This window comes from Trematomus bernacchii, unplaced genomic scaffold (assembly GCF_902827165.1).
Source record: "Trematomus bernacchii unplaced genomic scaffold, fTreBer1.1, whole genome shotgun sequence".
Classification (NCBI taxonomy): Eukaryota; Metazoa; Chordata; class Actinopteri; order Perciformes; family Nototheniidae; genus Trematomus; species Trematomus bernacchii.
In genome coordinates this window covers 176,734-196,800 of record NW_022987857.1, presented here as the reverse complement: position 1 = coordinate 196,800, position 20,067 = coordinate 176,734, and the positions used below count along the sequence as shown (strand labels likewise).

The 20,067-nt window shown below is 46.2% G+C and overlaps 2 protein-coding genes across 3 annotated transcripts in view; one reads left to right on the top strand and one right to left on the bottom strand.

Annotated features, from left to right (window-relative positions):
* Positions 1-69: 69 nt before the first annotated feature.
* entr1 (endosome associated trafficking regulator 1) lies at positions 70-9,871 on the top strand. The gene is made up of 10 exons (XM_034113497.1): positions 70-308; positions 1,770-1,924; positions 6,531-6,605; positions 6,865-6,956; positions 7,136-7,244; positions 7,540-7,613; positions 7,931-8,042; positions 8,514-8,576; positions 8,666-8,784; positions 8,904-9,871. Exons 1-10 carry the CDS (start codon positions 263-265, stop codon positions 8,992-8,994), a joined length of 936 nt encoding a protein of 311 aa, XP_033969388.1. The 5' UTR covers positions 70-262; the 3' UTR covers positions 8,995-9,871.
* Positions 9,872-12,950: 3,079 nt separating this feature from the next.
* The window catches only part of ccdc180 (coiled-coil domain containing 180), a 53,220-nt gene continuing 46,103 nt past the window's right edge, over positions 12,951-20,067 (bottom strand). The window contains exons 28-37 of one of the 2 annotated variants that reach the window (XM_034113495.1): positions 19,754-19,805; positions 19,426-19,503; positions 19,076-19,142; positions 18,704-18,839; positions 18,251-18,411; positions 18,037-18,162; positions 17,640-17,736; positions 13,599-13,665; positions 13,365-13,518; positions 12,951-13,197 (exon numbers count right to left, since the gene is read on the bottom strand). In XM_034113495.1, the coding sequence (XP_033969386.1) occupies positions 13,069-13,197; positions 13,365-13,518; positions 13,599-13,665; positions 17,640-17,736; positions 18,037-18,162; positions 18,251-18,411; positions 18,704-18,839; positions 19,076-19,142; positions 19,426-19,503; positions 19,754-19,805 (1,067 nt within the window). In that variant the 3' untranslated portion in view covers positions 12,951-13,068. The remainder of the gene's footprint in view (positions 13,198-13,364; positions 13,519-13,598; positions 13,666-17,639; positions 17,737-18,036; positions 18,163-18,250; positions 18,412-18,703; positions 18,840-19,075; positions 19,143-19,425; positions 19,504-19,753; positions 19,806-20,067) is intronic. The other variant, XM_034113496.1, reaches the window with a different exon arrangement.

Here is a 20,067-nt window from a genome sequence, read left to right as displayed (position 1 = left end):
TCCCTCTAATGTCATGTGATCGTCCCAGCCAATGAGAGCTCAGAACACCGGTCACGTGGATTTGGCTCTGCTTCCGGGTCGGCAGGAGGAGAGACGGCGGGACAGACAGAGAAAAAAGATAATAATAATGACAATAAATACTCATGAATCTCATCATTAACAACAATGATCGATTACTGAGTGAAGCCGCCTGTCTGTCGCTCGCCTGTCTGTCGCTCACCTGTCTGTCGCTCGCCTGTCTGTCGCTCACCTGGGTGACGTCATGTCCAAACAGAAGAGTTCTACCAAAGCTCTGATCATCACAGACGGTGAGTTAGTGAACCATGTACAAGTACACGATCTGAGTACTTCCACTTTTACTAAAGTACAAGATCTGAGTACTTCCACTTTTACTAAAGTACAAGATCTGAGTACTTCTACTTTTACTAAAGTACAAGATCTGAGTACTTCCACTTTTACTAAAGTACAAGATCTGAGTACTTCTACTTTTACTAAAGTACAAGATCTGAGTACTTCCACTTTTACTAAAGTACAAGATCTGAGTACTTCCACTTTTACTAAAGTACAAGATCTGAGTACTTCTACTTTTACTAAAGTACAAGATCTGAGTACTTCTACTTTTACTAAAGTACAAGATCTGAGTACTTCCACTTTTACTAAAGTATACGATCTGAGTACTTCCACTTTTACTAAAGTACAAGATCTGAGTACTTCTACTTTTACTAAAGTACAAGATCTGAGTACTTCTACTTTTACTAAAGTATACGATCTGAGTACTTCCACTTTTACTAAAGTACAAGATCTGAGTACTTCTACTTTTACTAAAGTACAAGATCTGAGTACTTCCACTTTTACTAAAGTATACGATCTGAGTACTTCCACTTTTACTAAAGTATACGATCTGAGTACTTCCACTTTTACTAAAGTACAAGATCTGAGTACTTCTACTTTTACTAAAGTACAAGATCTGAGTACTTCCACTTTTACTAAAGTATACGATCTGAGTACTTCCACTTTTACTAAAGTACAAGATCTGAGTACTTCTACTTTTACTAAAGTACAAGATCTGAGTACTTCTACTTTTACTAAAGTACAAGATCTGAGTACTTCTACTTTTACTAAAGTACACGATCTGAGTACTTCCACTTTTACTAAAGTACAAGATCTGAGTACTTCTACTTTTACTAAAGTATACGATCTGAGTACTTCTACTTTTACTCAAGTACAAGATCTGAGTACTTCTACTTTTACTCAAGTACAAGATCTGAGTACTTCTACTTTTACTAAAGTATACGATCTGAGTACTTCTACTTGTACTAAAGTATATGATCTGAGTACTTCTACTTTTACTCAAGAACAAGATCTGAGTACTTCTACTTTTACTCAAGTACCCCCCCCTGAGTACTTCTCCTCTTACTGAAGTCAAAGTAGAAGTACTCAGGTCTGGTACTTGAGTAACTCAGATCTTGTACTTGTGTAAAAGTACAAGTACTCAGGTCTGGTACTTGAGTAACTCAGATCTTGTACTTGTGTAAAAGTAGAAGTACTCGGGTCTGGTACTTGAGTAACTCAGATCTTGTACTTGTGTAAAAGTAGAAGTACTCAGGTCTTGTACTTGTGTAGAAGTAGAAGTACTCAGGTCTGGTACTTGAGTAACTCAGATCTTGTACTTGTGTAGAAGTACTCAGGTCTAGTACTTGTGTAGAAGTACTCAGCTGTGATGTGGGATATCCTCAGGAGAGTCTGACCAATGATCCGTCTCTCTGCAGACGAGCAGGAGGACCTGAACCCGTTCTCCTTCAGAGAGTTCCTGCGCTGGAAGAGCTTGGAACCAGAACCAGATGTGGACCTGGAACCAGACCTGTACCCGGACCCCGACCTGTACCCGGACCCCGACCTGGACCTGGACCAGACTCACAGACAGGTACTACAGCTATTCTTACTTTTTCTAAAATTATGACTTTTTCACAAAAATATTTACCTTTTAGCAAAATGTCCTGATTCTAATTTGTTTCATAAATCTCATGACATTCTGACACAATTATTATTGATTTATTTGTATTCTGACTTTTTCTCAAAATCTTAAAATTCTGACTTAGTCTCAGAACCTTCAGCTTCCTCAGAACCTTCAGCTTCCTCAGAACCTTCAGCTTCCTCAGAACCAGCCGGTAGGAGCCGTGTGATTATCTAAACCAGCGGTTCAAAATGTAAGAAGCATATTAGAAACAGAGTTGGCGACACTAAAACTGCAATATAATGTTTGTGTAGCAATAATACATATGACATATTTTTTAGATGTCTCCAGTACCGATAAAAAGACCGATAACGTTGGAGCTTAACGGTACCACGGTCTTTAATAATTCAGCCCCGGGGCCCGTTTAATACCGGGGCTCGGTACCCATCCCTACCGCCCCGCCACCCGCGCATATTGACAATTAGTTCCGCAAACCGACCCGAACCCGCATATCCTATGAGCAGTGATTATTAACACATGCAGTTGCATATTTGTCTCAAAAAGCGTGGGATGTTGGTTCTGTTCTCCAGGATGAAACCAAAGCGTGGGGTGTTGGTTCTGTTCTCCAGGATGAAACCAAAGCGTGGGGTGTTGGTTCTGTTCTCCAGGATGAAACCAAAGTGTGGGATGTTGGTTCTGTTCTCCAGGATGAACCCAAAGCGTGGGGTGTTGGTTCTGTTCTCCAGGATGAAACCAAAGTGTGGGATGTTGGTTCTGTTCTCCAGGACGAAACCAAAGCCTCCCAGACGATGGATTTCGCTCTTGAGGAAGAGTTATTGATAACGCTGTATCCTCCACTAGAGAGCTTCAGCTCAGCAGCAGACTGATGCGCTGCAGAGGTTACGATGATGCGCGGTCCCGCGGGGGAGAGGTCTGAGGATTTAAACATTAAACTCAATTATTATTATTTTAATATATTTATTATGCAACACCCGCGACCCGACCCGCATCTTCTTTGTTTTACCCAGAACCGAACCCGGAAAAAATGTTTGAAAAAATACCACCCGCGAATCACTTTTTTTGCGGGTCACCCGTCGGGTGCAGGACTCTGATCCCCGCATCATCCGCCTGTGCGCATCAAAGACGCAGACTCATCGTTCCCACTAAAGTAGGGCTGAGTGTAATAAGGAGGCAAAGTTGATGTTCAGAGTGCTGCCGGGAGCAAAGAAGGATTCATCCACCATGTTGAAAATGTAAAAAATGTTTTTTTTAAATGTTCTCTTCCTGGACCTCTTTGAAATGGAATTGAATGCCCCTGCATTATAGCAGCAACAACAATAATAATAATAGCAATAATAATTGGGAGGGGGGGGCGCGGCTGTTCTTATGCTCTCTGAGGGGAGGCTCACCTTCCCACACTTCCCACCTTCCCAAAACCCCTGATCTAAAGGATGCGTATCAGAGAGTTGACCGTGATGAGCCGTGTGTTCATCTAAACGATGCGTATCAGAGAGTTGACCGTGATGAGCCGTGTGTTCATCTAAAGGATGCGTATCAGAGAGTTGACCGTGATGAGCCGTGTGTTCATCTAAAGGATGCGTATCAGAGAGTTGACCGTGATGAGCCGTGTGTTCATCTAAAGGATGCGTATCAGAGAGTTGACCGTGATGAGCCGTGTGTTCATCTAAACAATGCGTATCAGAGAGTTGACCGTGATGAGCCATGTGTTCATCTAAAGGATGCGTATCAGAGAGTTGACCGTGATGAGCCGTGTGTTCATCTAAAGGATGCGTATCAGAGAGTTGACCTTGATGAGCCGTGTGTTCATCTAAACGATGCGTATCAGAGAGGTGACCGTGATGAGCCGTGTGTTCATCTAAAGGATGAGTATCAGAGAGTTGACCGTGATGAGCCGTGTGTTCATCTAAACGATGAGTATCAGAGAGTTGACCGTGATGAGCCGTGTGTTCATCTAAAGGATGCGTATCAGAGAGTTGACCGTGATGAGCCGTGTGTTCATCTAAACGATGCGTATCAGAGAGTTGACCGTGATGAGCCGTGTGTTCATCTAAACGATGCGTATCAGAGAGTTGACCTTGATGAGCCGTGTGTTCATCTAAAGGATGCGTATCAGAGAGTTGACCGTGATGAGCCGTGTGTTCATCTAAAGGATGCGTATCAGAGAGTTGACCTTGATGAGCCGTGTGTTCATCTAAAGGATGCGTATCAGAGAGTTGACCGTGATGAGCCGTGTGTTCATCTAAAGGATGCGTATCAGAGAGTTGACCGTGATGAGCCGTGTGTTCATCTAAACGATGAGTATCAGAGAGTTGACCGTGATGAGCCGTGTGTTCATCTAAAGGATGCGTATCAGAGAGTTGACCGTGATGAGCCGTGTGTTCATCTAAACGATGAGTATCAGAGAGTTGACCGTGATGAGCCGTGTGTTCATCTAAACGATGCGTATCAGAGAGGTGACCGTGATGAGCCGTGTGTTCATCTAAAGTATGAGTATCAGAGAGTTGACCGTGATGAGCCGTGTGTTCATCTAAACGATGAGTATCAGAGAGTTGACCGTGATGAGCCGTGTGTTCATCTAAACGATGCGTATCAGAGAGTTGACCGTGATGAGCCGTGTGTTCATCTAAACGATGCGTATCAGATAGTTGACCTTGATGAGCCGTGTGTTCATCTAAAGTATGAGTATCAGAGAGTTGACCGTGATGAGCCGTGTGTTCATCTAAACGATGAGTATCAGAGAGTTGACCGTGATGAGCCGTGTGTTCATCTAAACGATGAGTATCAGAGAGTTGACCGTGATGAGCCGTGTGTTCATCTAAACGATGAGTATCAGAGAGTTGACCGTGATGAGCCGTGTGTTCATCTAAAGGATGCGTATCAGAGAGTTGACCGTGATGAGCCGTGTGTTCATCTAAAGGATGCATATCAGAGAGTTGACCGTGATGAGCCGTGTGTTCATCTAAACGATGAGTATCAGAGAGTTGACCGTGATGAGCCGTGTGTTCATCTAAAGGATGCATATCAGAGAGTTGACCGTGATGAGCCGTGTGTTCATCTAAAGGATGAGTATCAGAGAGTTGACCGTGATGAGCCGTGTGTTCATCTAAAGGATGCGTATCAGAGAGTTGACCGTGATGAGCCGTGTGTTCATCTAAAGGATGCGTATCAGAGAGTTGACCTTGATGAGCCGTGTGTTCATCTAAACGATGCGTATCAGAGAGTTGACCTTGATGAGCCGTGTGTTCATCTAAAGGATGCGTATCAGAGAGTTGACCTTGATGAGCCGTGTGTTCATCTAAAGGATGCGTATCAGAGAGTTGACCTTGATGAGCCGTGTGTTCATCTAAAGGATGCGTATCAGAGAGTTGACCTTGATGAGCCGTGTGTTCATCTAAAGGATGCGTATCAGAGAGTTGACCGTGATGTCTGTGAGGACCTGCTGCCGTATGAGAGCAGCCGGTCTGCTTCAAAAACATGTCAACAATTATTTACATTTATTCTCAACACTCTTGACATTTTCGTGAATTTTTTTCCTTTTTCGCAAAAGGTCCTGATTCAAAAAATGTTTCATAAATCTCATGACATTCTGACGCAATTATTATTATTAGGGATGTCCCGATCACCTTTTTTTGCTCCCGATCCGATTCCGATCATTTGATTTTGACAATCTGCCGATACCGATTTTTCCCGATCCGATCTTTATGCAATGCATTAAGAGAAAAAAAAGGTAACAGATAACGGCTGGTCATCCAACGCGATGAATTCAGCTATCTTGGCTGTTATTCTTTTGGCCTTTTCACTGTTCTGGGGCAGTTTCTCTTTCCTTTTAAAAGTCTCTGAAAGTGTTGGTTGTTTCAGTGCCGTTACCTGAGTGGCCGCTGTGTACTCCTCGTGTTGTTGTTGGTGTTTGTTTTAGATTGGTCGTGTTGAACGTAGCTCTGTTCTTTCCACCACGCGGAACCTCCGCCTTGCAAACATTGCATCTGGCTGTTACACTGCCTTCGCTTTCAATTTTATAATACTTCCAAACTCCTGACATTTTCTCTGTCCCGACTCCCGAGTCACCAGCTGAACGTAGCCTCTTGTTAGCTTACTGCTACTATTAGACACTGCGCCCACTCTGTTGCCAGATTTGAGAGAAATAAGCAACCAGGTCTATGAGAACAAGCCCAAAAGAAGCAACACATACATGATGTTGTGTAATTTTAAACCAAAACTAAGGCCTCAGGATGACTTTAAGACGTGAACATGGTCATTTTTGTTTTGTAACATTAAATAAAATAATTAAAAAAATTCCGATCCCGATTTTTTTCTCCCGATTCCGATCTTTTGAAAATCACGTGATCGGATCGGGACATCTCTAATTATTATTATTATTTGTATTTATTCTGACATTTTTTCAAAATCTTAAAATTCTGACTTTTTTCTCAAAATCTTAAAAAGCTGAATTATAACTGCCTTTAATAATTTGGGGTCGGCTGTCGAACAGTTTGTGATCTGGTTAACAACTTTATAACTTACTGTCTCTCTGTCTCTCTGCCTGTCTGTCTCTCAGAGGTCGTTGGAGGGCGTGACCTTCGACCCTGAGGTCGGGAGCTGTTTCTTCTCGGAGCCTTCTCTGGACCCACAGGTAAGCTCTACCTGTGACATCATCAGAAACTCTACCTGTGACATCATCAGAAACTCTACCTGTGACATCATCAGAAACTCTACCTGTGACATCATCAGAAACTCTACCTGTGACATCATCAGAAACTCCACCTGTGACATCATCAGAAACTCTACCTGTGACATCATCAGAAGGTCCCCAGTGGGAGTTCAGTCTGAAAACTGTACAGCGTTAACAGCTCTGTCTGTCTGTCTGTCTGTCTCTCTCTCTGTCCAATCAGGAGGAGGAGTGGGGGCGGAGCTTGCAGTCAGGTATGGACAGCACCTCCTCTCTCTGCACGGAGGAGGAGGCGGAGGGGGAGGAGGAAACCAGGTAGGTCTGCTGCTCTTTGATTGGTTAGTTTCAGTGCTGCTCTCTGATTGGTTAGTTTCAGTGCTGCTCTCTGATTGGTTAGTTTCAATGCTGCTCTCTGATTGGCTAGTTTCAGTGCTGCTCTCTGATTGGTCAGTTTCAGTGCTGCTCTCTGATTGGTTAGTTTCCCACATGTACAGGTTCTCCTCCAGACCGGAGGCCCAGCAGGGAGCAGGAAGCTATGAAGGTGATGATGAAACCTCCATGGCTGAAGCCGTCTCCACCTGCAGGGGGAGGAGCTTACAGCAGGTAACAGCTCACAGCAGGGGGAGGAGCTTACAGCAGGTAACAGCTCACAGCAGGGGGAGGAGCTTACAGCAGCTAAAAGCTCACAGCAGGGGGAGGAGCTTACAGCAGCTAAAAGCTCACAGCAGGGGGAGGAGCTTACAGCAGGTAACAGCTCACAGCAGGGGGAGGAGCTTACAGCAGGTAACAGCTCACGGCAGGTAACAGCTGTTATAATGAACAGGAAGTAGAACAGGTACACACACCAAACACAACTTCCTGTTTGTACCCTCCAAAATAAGAGTGTTGTGTGTATCAGCTGCAGGAAGAGAACCAGTGTCTGAGGAGATCCATCCGGGAGCTGCAGAGGAGCTCACAGGCCGACCAGCGAAGGTGAGCATCCGCCAATCATAACACAGCACCCACCGTCACCTATCTATAATCTCACAATCCAGGCTTTTTCCTCAAAATCTCAAAATTCAGGCTTTTAACTAAAAATCTCAAAATTCTGACTTTTTCTTAAAATGTTGACTTTTTCTTAAAACTCAGACTTTTTCTTAAAATTCAGACTTTTTCTTAAAACTCAGACTTTTTCTTAAAACTCAGACTTTTTCTTAAAATTCAGACTTTTTTCTAAACAACTTAAAATGTTGACTTTCTTAAAAACGTTCTCTCCAAATTCTGCCATATTGACCCATGATGCCTCTCAGGGTGGAGCAGCTGACGGAGGAGCTGCTGCAGAGGAGGCGTCGGGAGGAGCAGGAGGCGCAGGATCTGGAGAGCATGGTGCACTCTGTGGAGCAGAACCTCACTCAGATGACGGTAACAGCAAGGCATCATGGGAGATGTAGTTCAGAGACTTTCTCCTCTGGTATAAATAGATATATATAAAGTCTGTCTCTCTCTCTCTCTCTCTCTCTCTCTCTCTCTCTCTCTCTCTCTCTCTCTCTCTCTCTCTCTCTCTCTCTCTCTCTCTCTCTCTCTCTCTCTCTCTCTCTCTCTCTCTCTCTCTCTCTCTCTCTCTCTCTCTCTCTCTCTCTCTCTCTCTCTCTCTCTCTCTCTCTCTCTCTCTCTCTGTCTCTCTGTCTCTCTGTCTCTCTGTCTCTCTCTCTCTCTGTCTCTCTGTCTCTCTGTCTCTCTGTCTGTCTGCCTGTCTGTCTGCCTGTCTCTCACCTGTCAAAAGTGGCCCTGAAGTACCACTTTTGACACTTCCGGGGCGCTCACCTGTCTCTCACCTGTCTCTCTGTCTCTCACCTGTCTCTCACCTGTCTGCCTGCCTGTCTATCTGTACAGAAGCGAGCAGTGAAGGCAGAGCTGTGCGTCTCTAAACTGAGGTGGGAGCTGCAGCAGCTTCAGGTGAGTCGTTTAGCTCACCTGGTGGAGCTAACACATCAGTCCCCCTCTGTTCCCCCCTTTCAACGTGTGTGTGTGTGTGTGTGTGTCAGGTGCAGAACGAAGGTCTGAAGGCGGCGGAGTCGGAGGTCGTCATGACGATGAGACAGAACGCTCAGGTGGCGTCTGATTACCTGAACAAGACGGCAAGCCACGCCCACTCCTCCATACGGTCAGTTACAAAATTCGGACTTTTTTCTCAAAATCTTAAAATTCTGTCAACATGCTGGTGTTACCATATGGTGTTGTTGTTGTTGTTGTTGTTGTTGTTTACCAACGGTCTGTCTGCAGGCAGCTGCTGGGGGGGGCGGAGACCCTCTCTCTGGTCGCTCAGCTGCTGGCCTCCATCGATAGAGTTTCCTCAGAGGACTCTCCTGGATGAATTACCAAAATAAAAGACTTCCTACAGACGCTTTATTTTGAAGGTGAAGATGACATCACAGCTGCGAGGACTGCCGGCTTCTGATTGGTCCGTTTATTGGACTGAAGACACAGAGTTTTTATATTTAGCGTCATTATGGATAACCTATCACTGCTGCTGAGTATTGATGAATCAGCAGGTCGTCTTCCTCCAGGGTCATGTGTGTGTGCTTAGCTTAGCATAAGACCGTTTATATGCTATATGTAGTTAGTTTAAAGGGTCCCTGTTCTTCTTCTGTGGTGTTCCCGGGGTTTTCTCTGCACCGGGTAACAGGAGCGCTGCGCCCTCAAACCAAAATGCAGATGTTCCTCGTAGAATGTCAAAGTGATGCCAGAACACAATATTTCTGTTCCTCAGAAACGCTACAATTCCTCCAGAAATCTGAGCATCAAACAGAGCGTCCGACAGCTCTGTCTTTACGGAGCTCCGACGTCACGTTGTTGTTTACGTCACGTTGTTTACGAGACATCTTGTTTAGGGGCGTCATGTGATTTATCTTATAAACAAGATCAGAGACGCAGAACCCAGACTATATCTTTCTAGAACCCCCTCCTCTCCTGTAGTTCTATAGGTGTTGGTGCATGTCAAGGGTCTGCAAAGGCTAGAATCCCTGTGTTCCCTCCATTGGACTGAACTTTGTGACATCACTGCGTAACACTCGCGCTCCTATTGGCTGTGTACATGTACAGGGTTATATATATTTGACTAAGGTATGAAGCAGAGTTAGCGTAAAGCGTTAAAGGGCCCATGTCATGGCCATTTCCACTGATCATATTTCCATTGTTGAGGTATACTAAAATAGATTTATACTGTGCAATTTTCCAAACTCACATTGGTTTCGCATACAGCATCTCTGTCAAGCATGTGTATTCAGCAGTATTCACTCTCTCCACTAAACGGCTCGTTGGAGCTCTTGCCCCCCCCTCCCTGTGAGCCTAGTGTGCTCCGATTGGTCAGCTCGGCCACTCTGTTCTGATTAGTCAACCACCAGAGAGGCTCCGCCCATGTCTAAACGGCTGCTCTCAGCGGAACATCAGTCTTATAATGGCGTCGGTACAGCCGTATATTTTATACGCTAACTAACCGAACTGTACCTACAACTGTTGTTATAGAAGAGTAAGTTATTGTTACCTGTAATAAACTACTACTGTTTGATGAGAAATCAAATCATGGTTTGCTATATATGAATGATATGTTATAGGAGCAAATCATTCAGGGAAGAAAGGATAGGCCTACTAAGTATTTCCATCAAACTTTATTTTTAGAAATGTACAAAATGAACATGTGTAAATATACATATATACACTGTATATCATCCATTCCTCCCCTTATAGGCGTTTTCGGCATCTTGCCTATCGCAGCTTTGTAAGCGGCTGCCGGGGCTTTTTAGGACGAGGCATCAGAGTGGTCATCCCGTGTGTGTGTGTTGTCCGCCAGATACGCCAGGAGTTTCCTGATCTGGCTGGACGAAATCAAATGCAAATCACAAAATATTAGAGAAACGTAGTTGTTTTAGATTCGTTAGTAGTAGTTGTGGTAGGAGTGTGTATCTATCTAATCTATCTATCTAATCAACACAGTTAGCTTGCCAGCTAATATGCTAACCTAATTTGCCAGTTGTTCAGTGTAATATGCCAACCTACTATGAACAACAGCTAGTCTAGGCCAGCGCCATATAGATAGATCTCTATATGGCGCTGGTCTAGGCTAGCAAGAACATGTTTACAATTGCAATCTTATACGGGTAGTCTGCTACGTTCGGTCATTCATTGTAGCTGGCATGAAAACAATGTTTTCCCTAGCATGTCTAGCTCTAGGTAGCCTAGTGGTTTAGCTATGTAGCATACACACCAGGAACGCCAACTATAATGTACTGACCGTACGGTAAATCACCCGGAGTATACTGTCTATGAGTATTTCGTGTGTGAATGCAGACATTCTCCTGCTATGAGATACATGTATGCAAGGCCATCTGCTGATATTAGAGTTGATATATGGAAACTCTAGCAACTTAGTTAGCACTGTGTCAATGGCTTAGCAGTCCGACACAGTTTACACATTTAAACAGTCTTGTTTGATAAATACACAAATAACAATGCAAACTTACAGGTTGTATACCCAGATCTTCCCCTGCTCCAAACGGTCCAAACAAACTAGGAATAGCATCGTCCTTCAGTTTCAAATGCTGTGCATATCCGGCCTCAAACTGGGCAATGTTTTGGAAGCTTTCGTCTGTGAAATGCCGCGCACACAGTAACGTTCTTCGAACCTCTGAAGGAACAGTGTTAAAAAGACATTTCAACCACTGACTTCGTGGTGGTTCTTCCGTCGGTAGGACAAACAGCTCAGATTTCTCCTCACATTTCAGGAAACAGGTCCTTGGCAGTGGCATGACTGGATCGATTGTGAACTGAACCAGAGCTTCCAACAGTAAATGTTAGGCTGGCAGAGGGTGCGGCCAGCGCCGCTGGGTGTGGCCATAGCTCTTCCGGATTGGTCCATTTCGTTCCGGGTACCGCATGACATCATGCCGTACCTGGAACGAAATGGAAGACTCAAATGGGCAGTGACGTATCTCCAACGAGGCGTTTTGGGGAGGTATTTCCTGTGTTAGAGTTTTACTCGCTACAGGGTGTACTTTGAGGGTTTTGACTCTGCACACCGTTTACATGCATAAAAACCTTCATAACACACAAGGGGACGGGTAATAACCGGAACAGCATGACAGGCCCTTTAAGACATGTAAATATGTGTACAGTGATTAAACACTAACATGTTTTATACCATATGTTCTATTTTTGGTGACGTTGAAATACTTCACAACGGATGATTGTACACACAGCTGTGTGAGGGACTGGTTCTTTATAAGACATGCTTTGATGTCCCTGATGTCCTGTTGAGACAATAAAACATCAGAATAAATGTTCATGTTTTTATTCAGAAGCTTTCTGGAAAAACATCCATTCAGAATATAATAAAGCATTATCTATGGAGCGTGTTTCATACTGTGTGTGTGTGTGTGTGCTGTCTCCAGTGTGTGTGTGCTGTCTCCAGTGTGTGTGTGTGTGTGTGTCTCCAGTGTGTGTGTGTGTGTGTGTGCTGTCTCCAGTGTGTGTGTGTGTCTGCTGTCTCCAGTGTGTGTGTGTGTGTGTCTGCTGTCTCCAGTGTGTGTGTGTCTGCTGTCTCCAGTGTGTGTGTGTGTGTGTGTGCTGTCTCCAGTGTGTGTGTGTGTCTGCTGTCTCCAGTGTGTGTGTGTGTCTGCTGTCTCCAGTGTGTGTGTGTGTCTGCTGTCTCCAGTGTGTGTGTGTGTGTGTCTGCTGTCTCCAGTGTGTGTTAGTGTGTGTGTGTTAGTGTGTGTATCTGCTGTCTCCAGTGTGTGTTAGAGTGTGTATGTTGTGTATATCTGCTGTCTCCAGTGTGTGTGTATATCTGCTGTCTCCAGTGTGTGTTAGTGTGTGTGTGTTATTGTGTATGTTGTGTGTATCTGCTGTCTCCAGTGTGTGTGTATATCTGCTGTCTCCAGTGTGTGTTAGTGTGTGTGTGTTATTGTGTATGTTGTGTGTATCTGCTGTCTCCAGTGTGTGTTAGAGTGTGTGTGTTGTGTGTATCTGCTGTCTCCAGTGTGTGTTAGTGTGTGTGTGTTATTGTGTATATCTGCTGTCTCCAGTGTGTGTTAGAGTGTGTGTGTTGTGTGTATCTGCTGTCTCCAGTGTGTGTTAGAGTGTGTGTGTTAGTGTGTGTATCTGCTGTCTCCAGTGTGTGTTAGAGTGTGTGTGTTAGTGTGTGTATCTGCTGTCTCCAGTGTGTGTTAGAGTTTGTGTGTTGTGTGTATCTGCTGTCTCCAGTGTGTGTTAGAGTGTGTGTGTTATTGTGTATATCTGCTGTCTCCAGTGTGTGTTAGAGTGTGTGTGTTAGTGTGTGTATCTGCTGTCTCCAGTGTGTGTTAGAGTGTGTGTGTTAGTGTGTGTATCTGCTGTCTCCAGTGTGTGTTAGAGTGTGTGTGTTAGTGTGTGTATCTGCTGTCTCCAGTGTGTGTTAGAGTGTGTGTGTTAGTGTGTGTATCTGCTGTCTCCAGTGTGTGATCCAGATCTGTAGTTCACTCAGTCTTCTTCGTTGGTCGTTGTCTAAAAGGGACACCTCCGACCTGAACAGCTGCTCGAACCTCTGACACGCACAAACACACACACACACACACACGTTAAAGCAGCTTAATCAAACATCGCTGAGGCTACAGGTAACGATCTTGGTTGTGTGTGTTATTGATATCAATAATCATATAGAATTTGTGTGTGTTTCTGTGTCCATGTGTGTGTGTGTGTGTGTGTGTGTACCTTCACAGCAGCGTCCCTCTGTTCGATGACAGCCAGATGTCCCAGGGTGCACCTGGAGGTGGTGATGGCGGCTGTTGTTGCCGTGGTAACAGTGGACGGGGACTCAGGTGTGCAGCTGGTGGGGGCGGGCAGGTAGGGGATCCCAGGCCAGACCCTGACACACACACACACTGCAGTGAGCTACACTCTGTTATTATTAGGTGTGAAGGTCATGTGATGTCAGAGGTCAGGTACCTGCTGGATGTCTCCATGGTAACGGTGCCAACATCAGAGCGCATGTGTGGCGCCGCAGCCTCGGTTACTATGGATACACAAAACACCTGAATGACCTCAGAGTTCAAAGGTGTGTTCGGGTGAGTTACCTTCAGGTGAGTTACCTTCAGGTGAGTTACCTTCAGGTGAGTTACCTGAAGGTGAGTTACCCTCAGGTGAGTTACCTGAAGGTGAGTTACCCTCAGGTGAGTTAGTTACCTTCAGGTGAGTTACCTTCAGGTGAGTTACCTTCAGGTGAGTTACCTTCAGGTGAGTTACCCTCAGGTGAGTTACCCTCAGGTGAGTTACCCTCAGGTGAGTTACCTTCAGGTGAGTTACCTTCAGGTGAGTTACCCTCAGGTGAGTTACCTTCAGGTGAGTTACCCTCAGGTGAGTTACCCTCAGGTGAGTTACCTCAGGTGAGTTACCTTCAGGTGAGTTACCTTCAGGTGAGTTACCCTCAGGTGAGTTACCTTCAGGTGAGTTACCTTCAGGTGAGTTAGTTACCTTCAGGTGAGTTACCTTCAGGTGAGTTAGTTACCTTCAGGTGAGTTACCTTCAGGTGAGTTAGTTACCTTCAGGTGAGTTACCTTCAGGTGAGTTACCTTCAGGTGAGTTACCCTCAGGTGAGTTACCCTCAGGTGAGTTACCCTCAGGTGAGTTACCCTCAGGTGAGTTACCCTCAGGTGAGTTACCTTCAGGTGAGTTACCTTCAGGTGAGTTACCCTCAGGTGAGTTACCTTCAGGTGAGTTACCCTCAGGTGAGTTACCCTCAGGTGAGTTACCTTCAGGTGAGTTACCTTCAGGTGAGTTACCCTCAGGTGAGTTACCTTCAGGTGAGTTACCTTCAGGTGAGTTACCTTCAGGTGAGTTAGTTACCTTCAGGTGAGTTACCTTCAGGTGAGTTACCTTCAGGTGAGTTAGTTACCTTCAGGTGAGTTACCTTCAGGTGAGTTAGTTACCTTCAGGTGAGTTACCTTCAGGTGAGTTAGTTACCTTCAGGTGAGTTACCTTCAGGTGAGTTACCTTCAGGTGAGTTACCCTCAGGTGAGTTACCCTCAGGTGAGTTACCCTCAGGTGAGTTACCTTCAGGTGAGTTACCCTCAGGTGAGTTACCTTCAGGTGAGTTACCCTCAGGTGAGTTACCTTCAGGTGAGTTACCTTCAGGTGAGTTACCTTCAGGTGAGTTAGTTACCTTCAGGTGAGTTACCTTCAGGTGAGTTAGTTACCTTCAGGTGAGTTACCTTCAGGTGAGTTACCTTCAGGTGAGTTACCTTCAGGTGAGTTAGTTACCTTCAGGTGAGTTACCTTCAGGTGAGTTACCTTCAGGTGAGTTACCCTCAGGTGAGTTACCTTCAGGTGAGTTACCCTCAGGTGTTTCCCTCAGGTGTTACCCTCAGGTGAGTTACCCTCAGGTGAGTTACCCTCAGGTGAGTTACCCTCAGGTGAGTTACCTTCAGGTGAGTTACCTTCAGGTGAGTTACCTTCAGGTGAGTTACCCTCAGGTGAGTTACCTTCAGGTGAGTTACCTTCAGGTGAGTTACCTCAGGTGAGTTACCTCAGGTGAGTTACCCTCAGGTGAGTTACCCTCAGGTGAGTTACCCTCAGGTGAGTTACCCTCAGGTGAGTTACCCCTCAGGTGAGTTACCCTCAGGTGAGTTACCCTTCAGGTGAGTTACCTTCAGGTGAGTTACCCTTCAGGTGAGTTACCCTTCAGGTGAGTTACCTTCAGGTGAGTTACCTTCAGGTGAGTTACCTTCAGGTGAGTAGTTACCTTCAGGTGAGTTACATTCAGGTGAGTTACCTTCAGGTGAGTAGTTACCTTCAGGTGAGTTACCTTCAGGTGAGTTAGTTACCTTCAGGTGGAGTTACCTTCAGGTGAGTTACCTTTCAGGTGAGTTACCTTCAGGTGAGTTACCTTCAGGTGAGTTACCCTTCAGGTGAGTTACCTTCAGGTGAGTTACCCTCAGGTGAGTTACCTCAGGTGAGTTACCTCAGGTGAGTTACCCCTAGGTGAGTTACCTTCAGGTGAGTTACCCTCAGGTGAGTTACCTTCAGGTGAGTTACCCTCAGGTGAGTTACCTTCAGGTGAGTTACCTTCAGGTGAGTTACCCTCAGGTGAGTTACCTTCAGGTGAGTTACCTTCAGGTGAGTTACCCTCAGGTGAGTTACCCTCAGGTGAGTTACCTTCAGGTGAGTTACCCTCAGGTGAGTTACCTTCAGGTGAGTTACCCTCAGGTGAGTTACCCTCAGGTGAGTTACCTTCAGGTGAGTTACCTTCAGGTGAGTTACCCTCAGGTGAGTTACCTTCAGGTGAGTTACCTTCAGGTGAGTTACCTTCAGGTGAGTTACCCTCAGGTGAGTTACCTTCAGGTGAGTTACCCTCAGGTGAGTTACCCTCAGGTGAGTTACCTTCAGGTGAGTTACCTTCAGGTGAGTTACCTTCAGGTGAGTTAGTTACCTTCAGGTGAGTTACCTTCAGGTGAGTTAGTTACCTTCAGGTGAGTTACCTTCAGGTGAGTTAGTTACCTTCAGGTGAGTTACCTTCAGGTGAGTTAGTTACCTTCAGGTGAGTTACCTTCAGGTGAGTTACCTTCAGGTGAGTTACCTTCAGGTGAGTTACCTTCAGGTGAGTTACCCTCAGGTGAGTTACCCTCAGGTGAGTTACCCTCAGGTGAGTTACCTTCAGGTGAGTTACCCTCAGGTGAGTTACCCTCAGGTGAGTTACCCTCAGGTGAGTTACCTTCAGGTGAGTTACCTTCAGGTGAGTTACCTTCAGGTGAGTTAGTTACCTTCAGGTGAGTTACCTTCAGGTGAGTTAGTTACCTTCAGGTGAGTTACCTTCAGGTGAGTTACCTTCAGGTGAGTTACCTTCAGGTGAGTTAGTTACCTTCAGGTGAGTTACCTTCAGGTGAGTTACCTTCAGGTGAGTTACCCTCAGGTGAGTTACCTTCAGGTGAGTTACCCTCAGGTGAGTTACCCTCAGGTGAGTTACCTTCAGGTGAGTTACCCTCAGGTGAGTTACCTTCAGGTGAGTTACCCTCAGGTGAGTTACCTTCAGGTGAGTTACCTTCAGGTGAGTTACCTTCAGGTGAGTTACCCTCAGGTGAGTTACCCTCAGGTGAGTTACCCTCAGGTGAGTTACCTTCAGGTGAGTACCCTAGGTGAGTTACCCTCAGGTGAGTTACCCTCAGGTGAGTTACCCTTCAGGTGAGTTACCTTCAGGTGAGTTACCTTCAGGTGAGTTACCCTCAGGTGAGTTACCTTCAGGTGAGTTACCTTCAGGTGAGTAGTACCTTCAGGTGAGGTTACCTTCAGGTGAGTTAGTTACCTTCAGGTGAGTATTACCTTCAGGTGAGTTACCTTCAGGTTAGTTACCTTCGGTGAGTTACCTTCAGGTGAGTTACCTTCAGGTGAAGTTAGTTACCTTCAGGTGAGTTACCTTCAGGTGAGTTACCCTCAGGTGAGTTACCTTCAGGTGAGTTACCCTCAGGTGAGTTACCCTCAGGTGAGTTACCCTCAGGTGAGTTACCCTCAGGTGAGTTACCCTCAGGTGAGTTACCTTCAGGTGAGTTACCCTCAGGTGAGTTACCTTCAGGTGAGTTACCCTCAGGTGAGTTACCTCAGGTGAGTACCTTCAGGTGAGTACCCTCAGGTGAGTTACCTCAGGTGAGTTACCTTCAGGTGAGTTACCCTCAGGTGAGTTACCTCAGGTGAGTTACCTTCAGGTGAGTTACCCTCAGGTGAGTTACCCTTCAGGTGAGTTACCTTCAGGTGAGTTACCCTCAGGTGAGTTACCTTCAGGTGAGTTACCTTCAGGTGAGTTACCCTCAGGTGAGTTACCTTCAGGTGAGTTACCTTCAGGTGAGTTACCTTCAGGTGAGTTACCCTCAGGTGAGTTACCTTCAGGTGAGTTACCCTCAGGTGAGTTACCCTCAGGTGAGTTACCTTCAGGTGAGTTACCTTCAGGTGAGTTACCTTCAGGTGAGTTACCTTCAGGTGAGTTACCTTCAGGTGAGTTACCTTCAGGTATGGGCTGGTTGTCCAGTTGTGAGAGCAGTTGCTCTGTCAGAGAGGCCAGTGATGTCACAAACTCCTCCCCTCGGACTCTCAAACACACCTGGACACACACAACAGTAAAGACACAGGTGTTAGTGAGTCCCTGCTGCAGGTCTGACAGGTGCTGACGTTACACAGGTGTTAGTAACTCCCTGCTGCAGGTCTGACAGGTGCTGACGTTACACAGGTGTTAGTAACTCCCTGCTGCAGGTCTGACAGGTGCTGACGTTACACAGGTGTTAGTAACTCCCTGCTGCAGGTCTGACAGGTGCTGACGTTACACAGGTCTTAGTAACTCCCTGCTGCAGGTCTGACAGGTACTGACGTTACACAGGTGTCACATTGACTCCTCCCCCTCTACCTGTAGTTCCAGGTGTTTGGTGCAGATGTTACTGTGCAGCCGCTGCTGTCTGAGCTTCTCTCTGATGCTCAGAGACTGGAGATCCTCGTCTCTGAGAGACGCTCGCAGCTGACGGACGTTCACACGCTGAGGACAGACAGGTGAGGACAGACAGGTCACGACAGACAGGTGATACAGACAGGTGAGGACAGACAGGTGAGAGACAGACAGGTACCTTCTCCTCCTCACTGGCTGCCAGCGTGTCCTTCAGCTTGAGTCTGACTCCGCCCATCTCCTCTCTAAGCCCCGCCCCCTGACGTTGCTCATGGTTACTTATTAAAACTGCTGCAAACGAAGGCAGAAGCTCCTCCAACACAGACAGCTGGGACACCACCTCTGAGAGACAGACAGGTGAGACAGACAGGTAGAGACAGGCTGGTGAGAGACAGACAGGTGAACGGATGACCCAGTATAAGGTGTGTGTGTGTGTGTGTGTGTGTGTGTGTGTGTGTGTGTGTGTGTGTGTGTGTGTGTGTGTGTGTGTGATGTGTGTGTGTGTGTGTGTCGTGTGTGTGTCGTGTGTGTGTGTGTGTGTGTGTGTGTGTGTGTGTGTGTGTTGTGTGTGTGTGTGTGTGTGTGTGTGTGTGTGTGTGGGTGTGTGTGTGTGTGTGTGTGTGTGTGTGTCTACCCTCTCTGCTCGTTCTCAGAAGCGTCCTGCTCTGTTCATGGTATCCCAGCAGCCTCTGCTGCATGCTCTCTGCCCATTGGTCGAAACTGTCAGGTACCAGGAGGAACCTGCTGAGACGCTCGCTCTGATAGAAGCCCTGAGAGACAGACAGAGAGACAGACAGGCAGACAGACAGACAGACAGACAGACAGACAGACAGACAGACAGACAGACAGACAGACAGACAGACAGACAGACAGACAGACAGACAGACAGGCAGACAGACAGACAGACAGACAGGCAGACAGACAGACAGACACAGAGAGACAGACAGACAGACTTTATGAAGGACACATAAAGGGAATGTACACTAAAGAATAACTAATATATTACCTCTGCAACCTGCAGGAGGACGTTGTTGGCTCTCCACAACACACAGTTCAGTGCAGAGGGGAAGGAGCTGAAACACACACACACACACAAACAAACACACACAAACACACAAACACACACACACACAAACACAACAACACACACACACACACAAAACACAACACACACACACACACACACACACACACACACACACACACAACACACACACACACACACACACCACACACACACACACACACACACACACACACACACACACACACACACACACAAACACACACACCACACACGTGATCTACACCTGGCTGTGACTCTCCATCTGGATTTCTTCAGACTGTGGGACTCACTGTGGGTTCAGTTCTGGTTCTGGTCTGTAAACCTGGAACGTTCTTTCAGTCATGTTGGACCTGCAGCCCCTCCTCACACTGACACACACACACACACACACCCACACACCACACAACATGTTTGGCAGAAACAGAACTTCAGTACATAATCTGGGTTAACAAACACACAGTTTTGTGTGTGTGTGTGTGTGTGTGTGTGTGTGTGTGTGTGTGTGTGTGTGTGTGTGTGTGTGTGTGTGTGTGTGTGTGTGTGTGTGTGTGTGTGTGTGTGTGTGTGTGTGTGTGTGTGTGTGTGTGTGTGTGTGTGTGTGTGTGTGTGTGTGTGTACCTTGGTGCCATGACAGACTCAGTACATTTCCGTTGCAGTGGACTCTGCCCTGCTGGGATCAGGAGACAGAGGACAGGAAGTGAGAGAGGACAGGTTGTATACACACCTACATCTAACCATCACAGCTGATGGGATTATAAAGTATTTTATTCTGAAGGGCAGACGCTCAGCCCCCCCTCAAGTAGAGTATCTCAAATATCATCACAAAGGTTTATCTGATACGCCGTGCAACAGAAAGATGGGTCATGATACCATGAAGTCAGGATAATGCTGATGGGGGTCCTTATGAAGAACAAAGGCCTCATAATACCTCA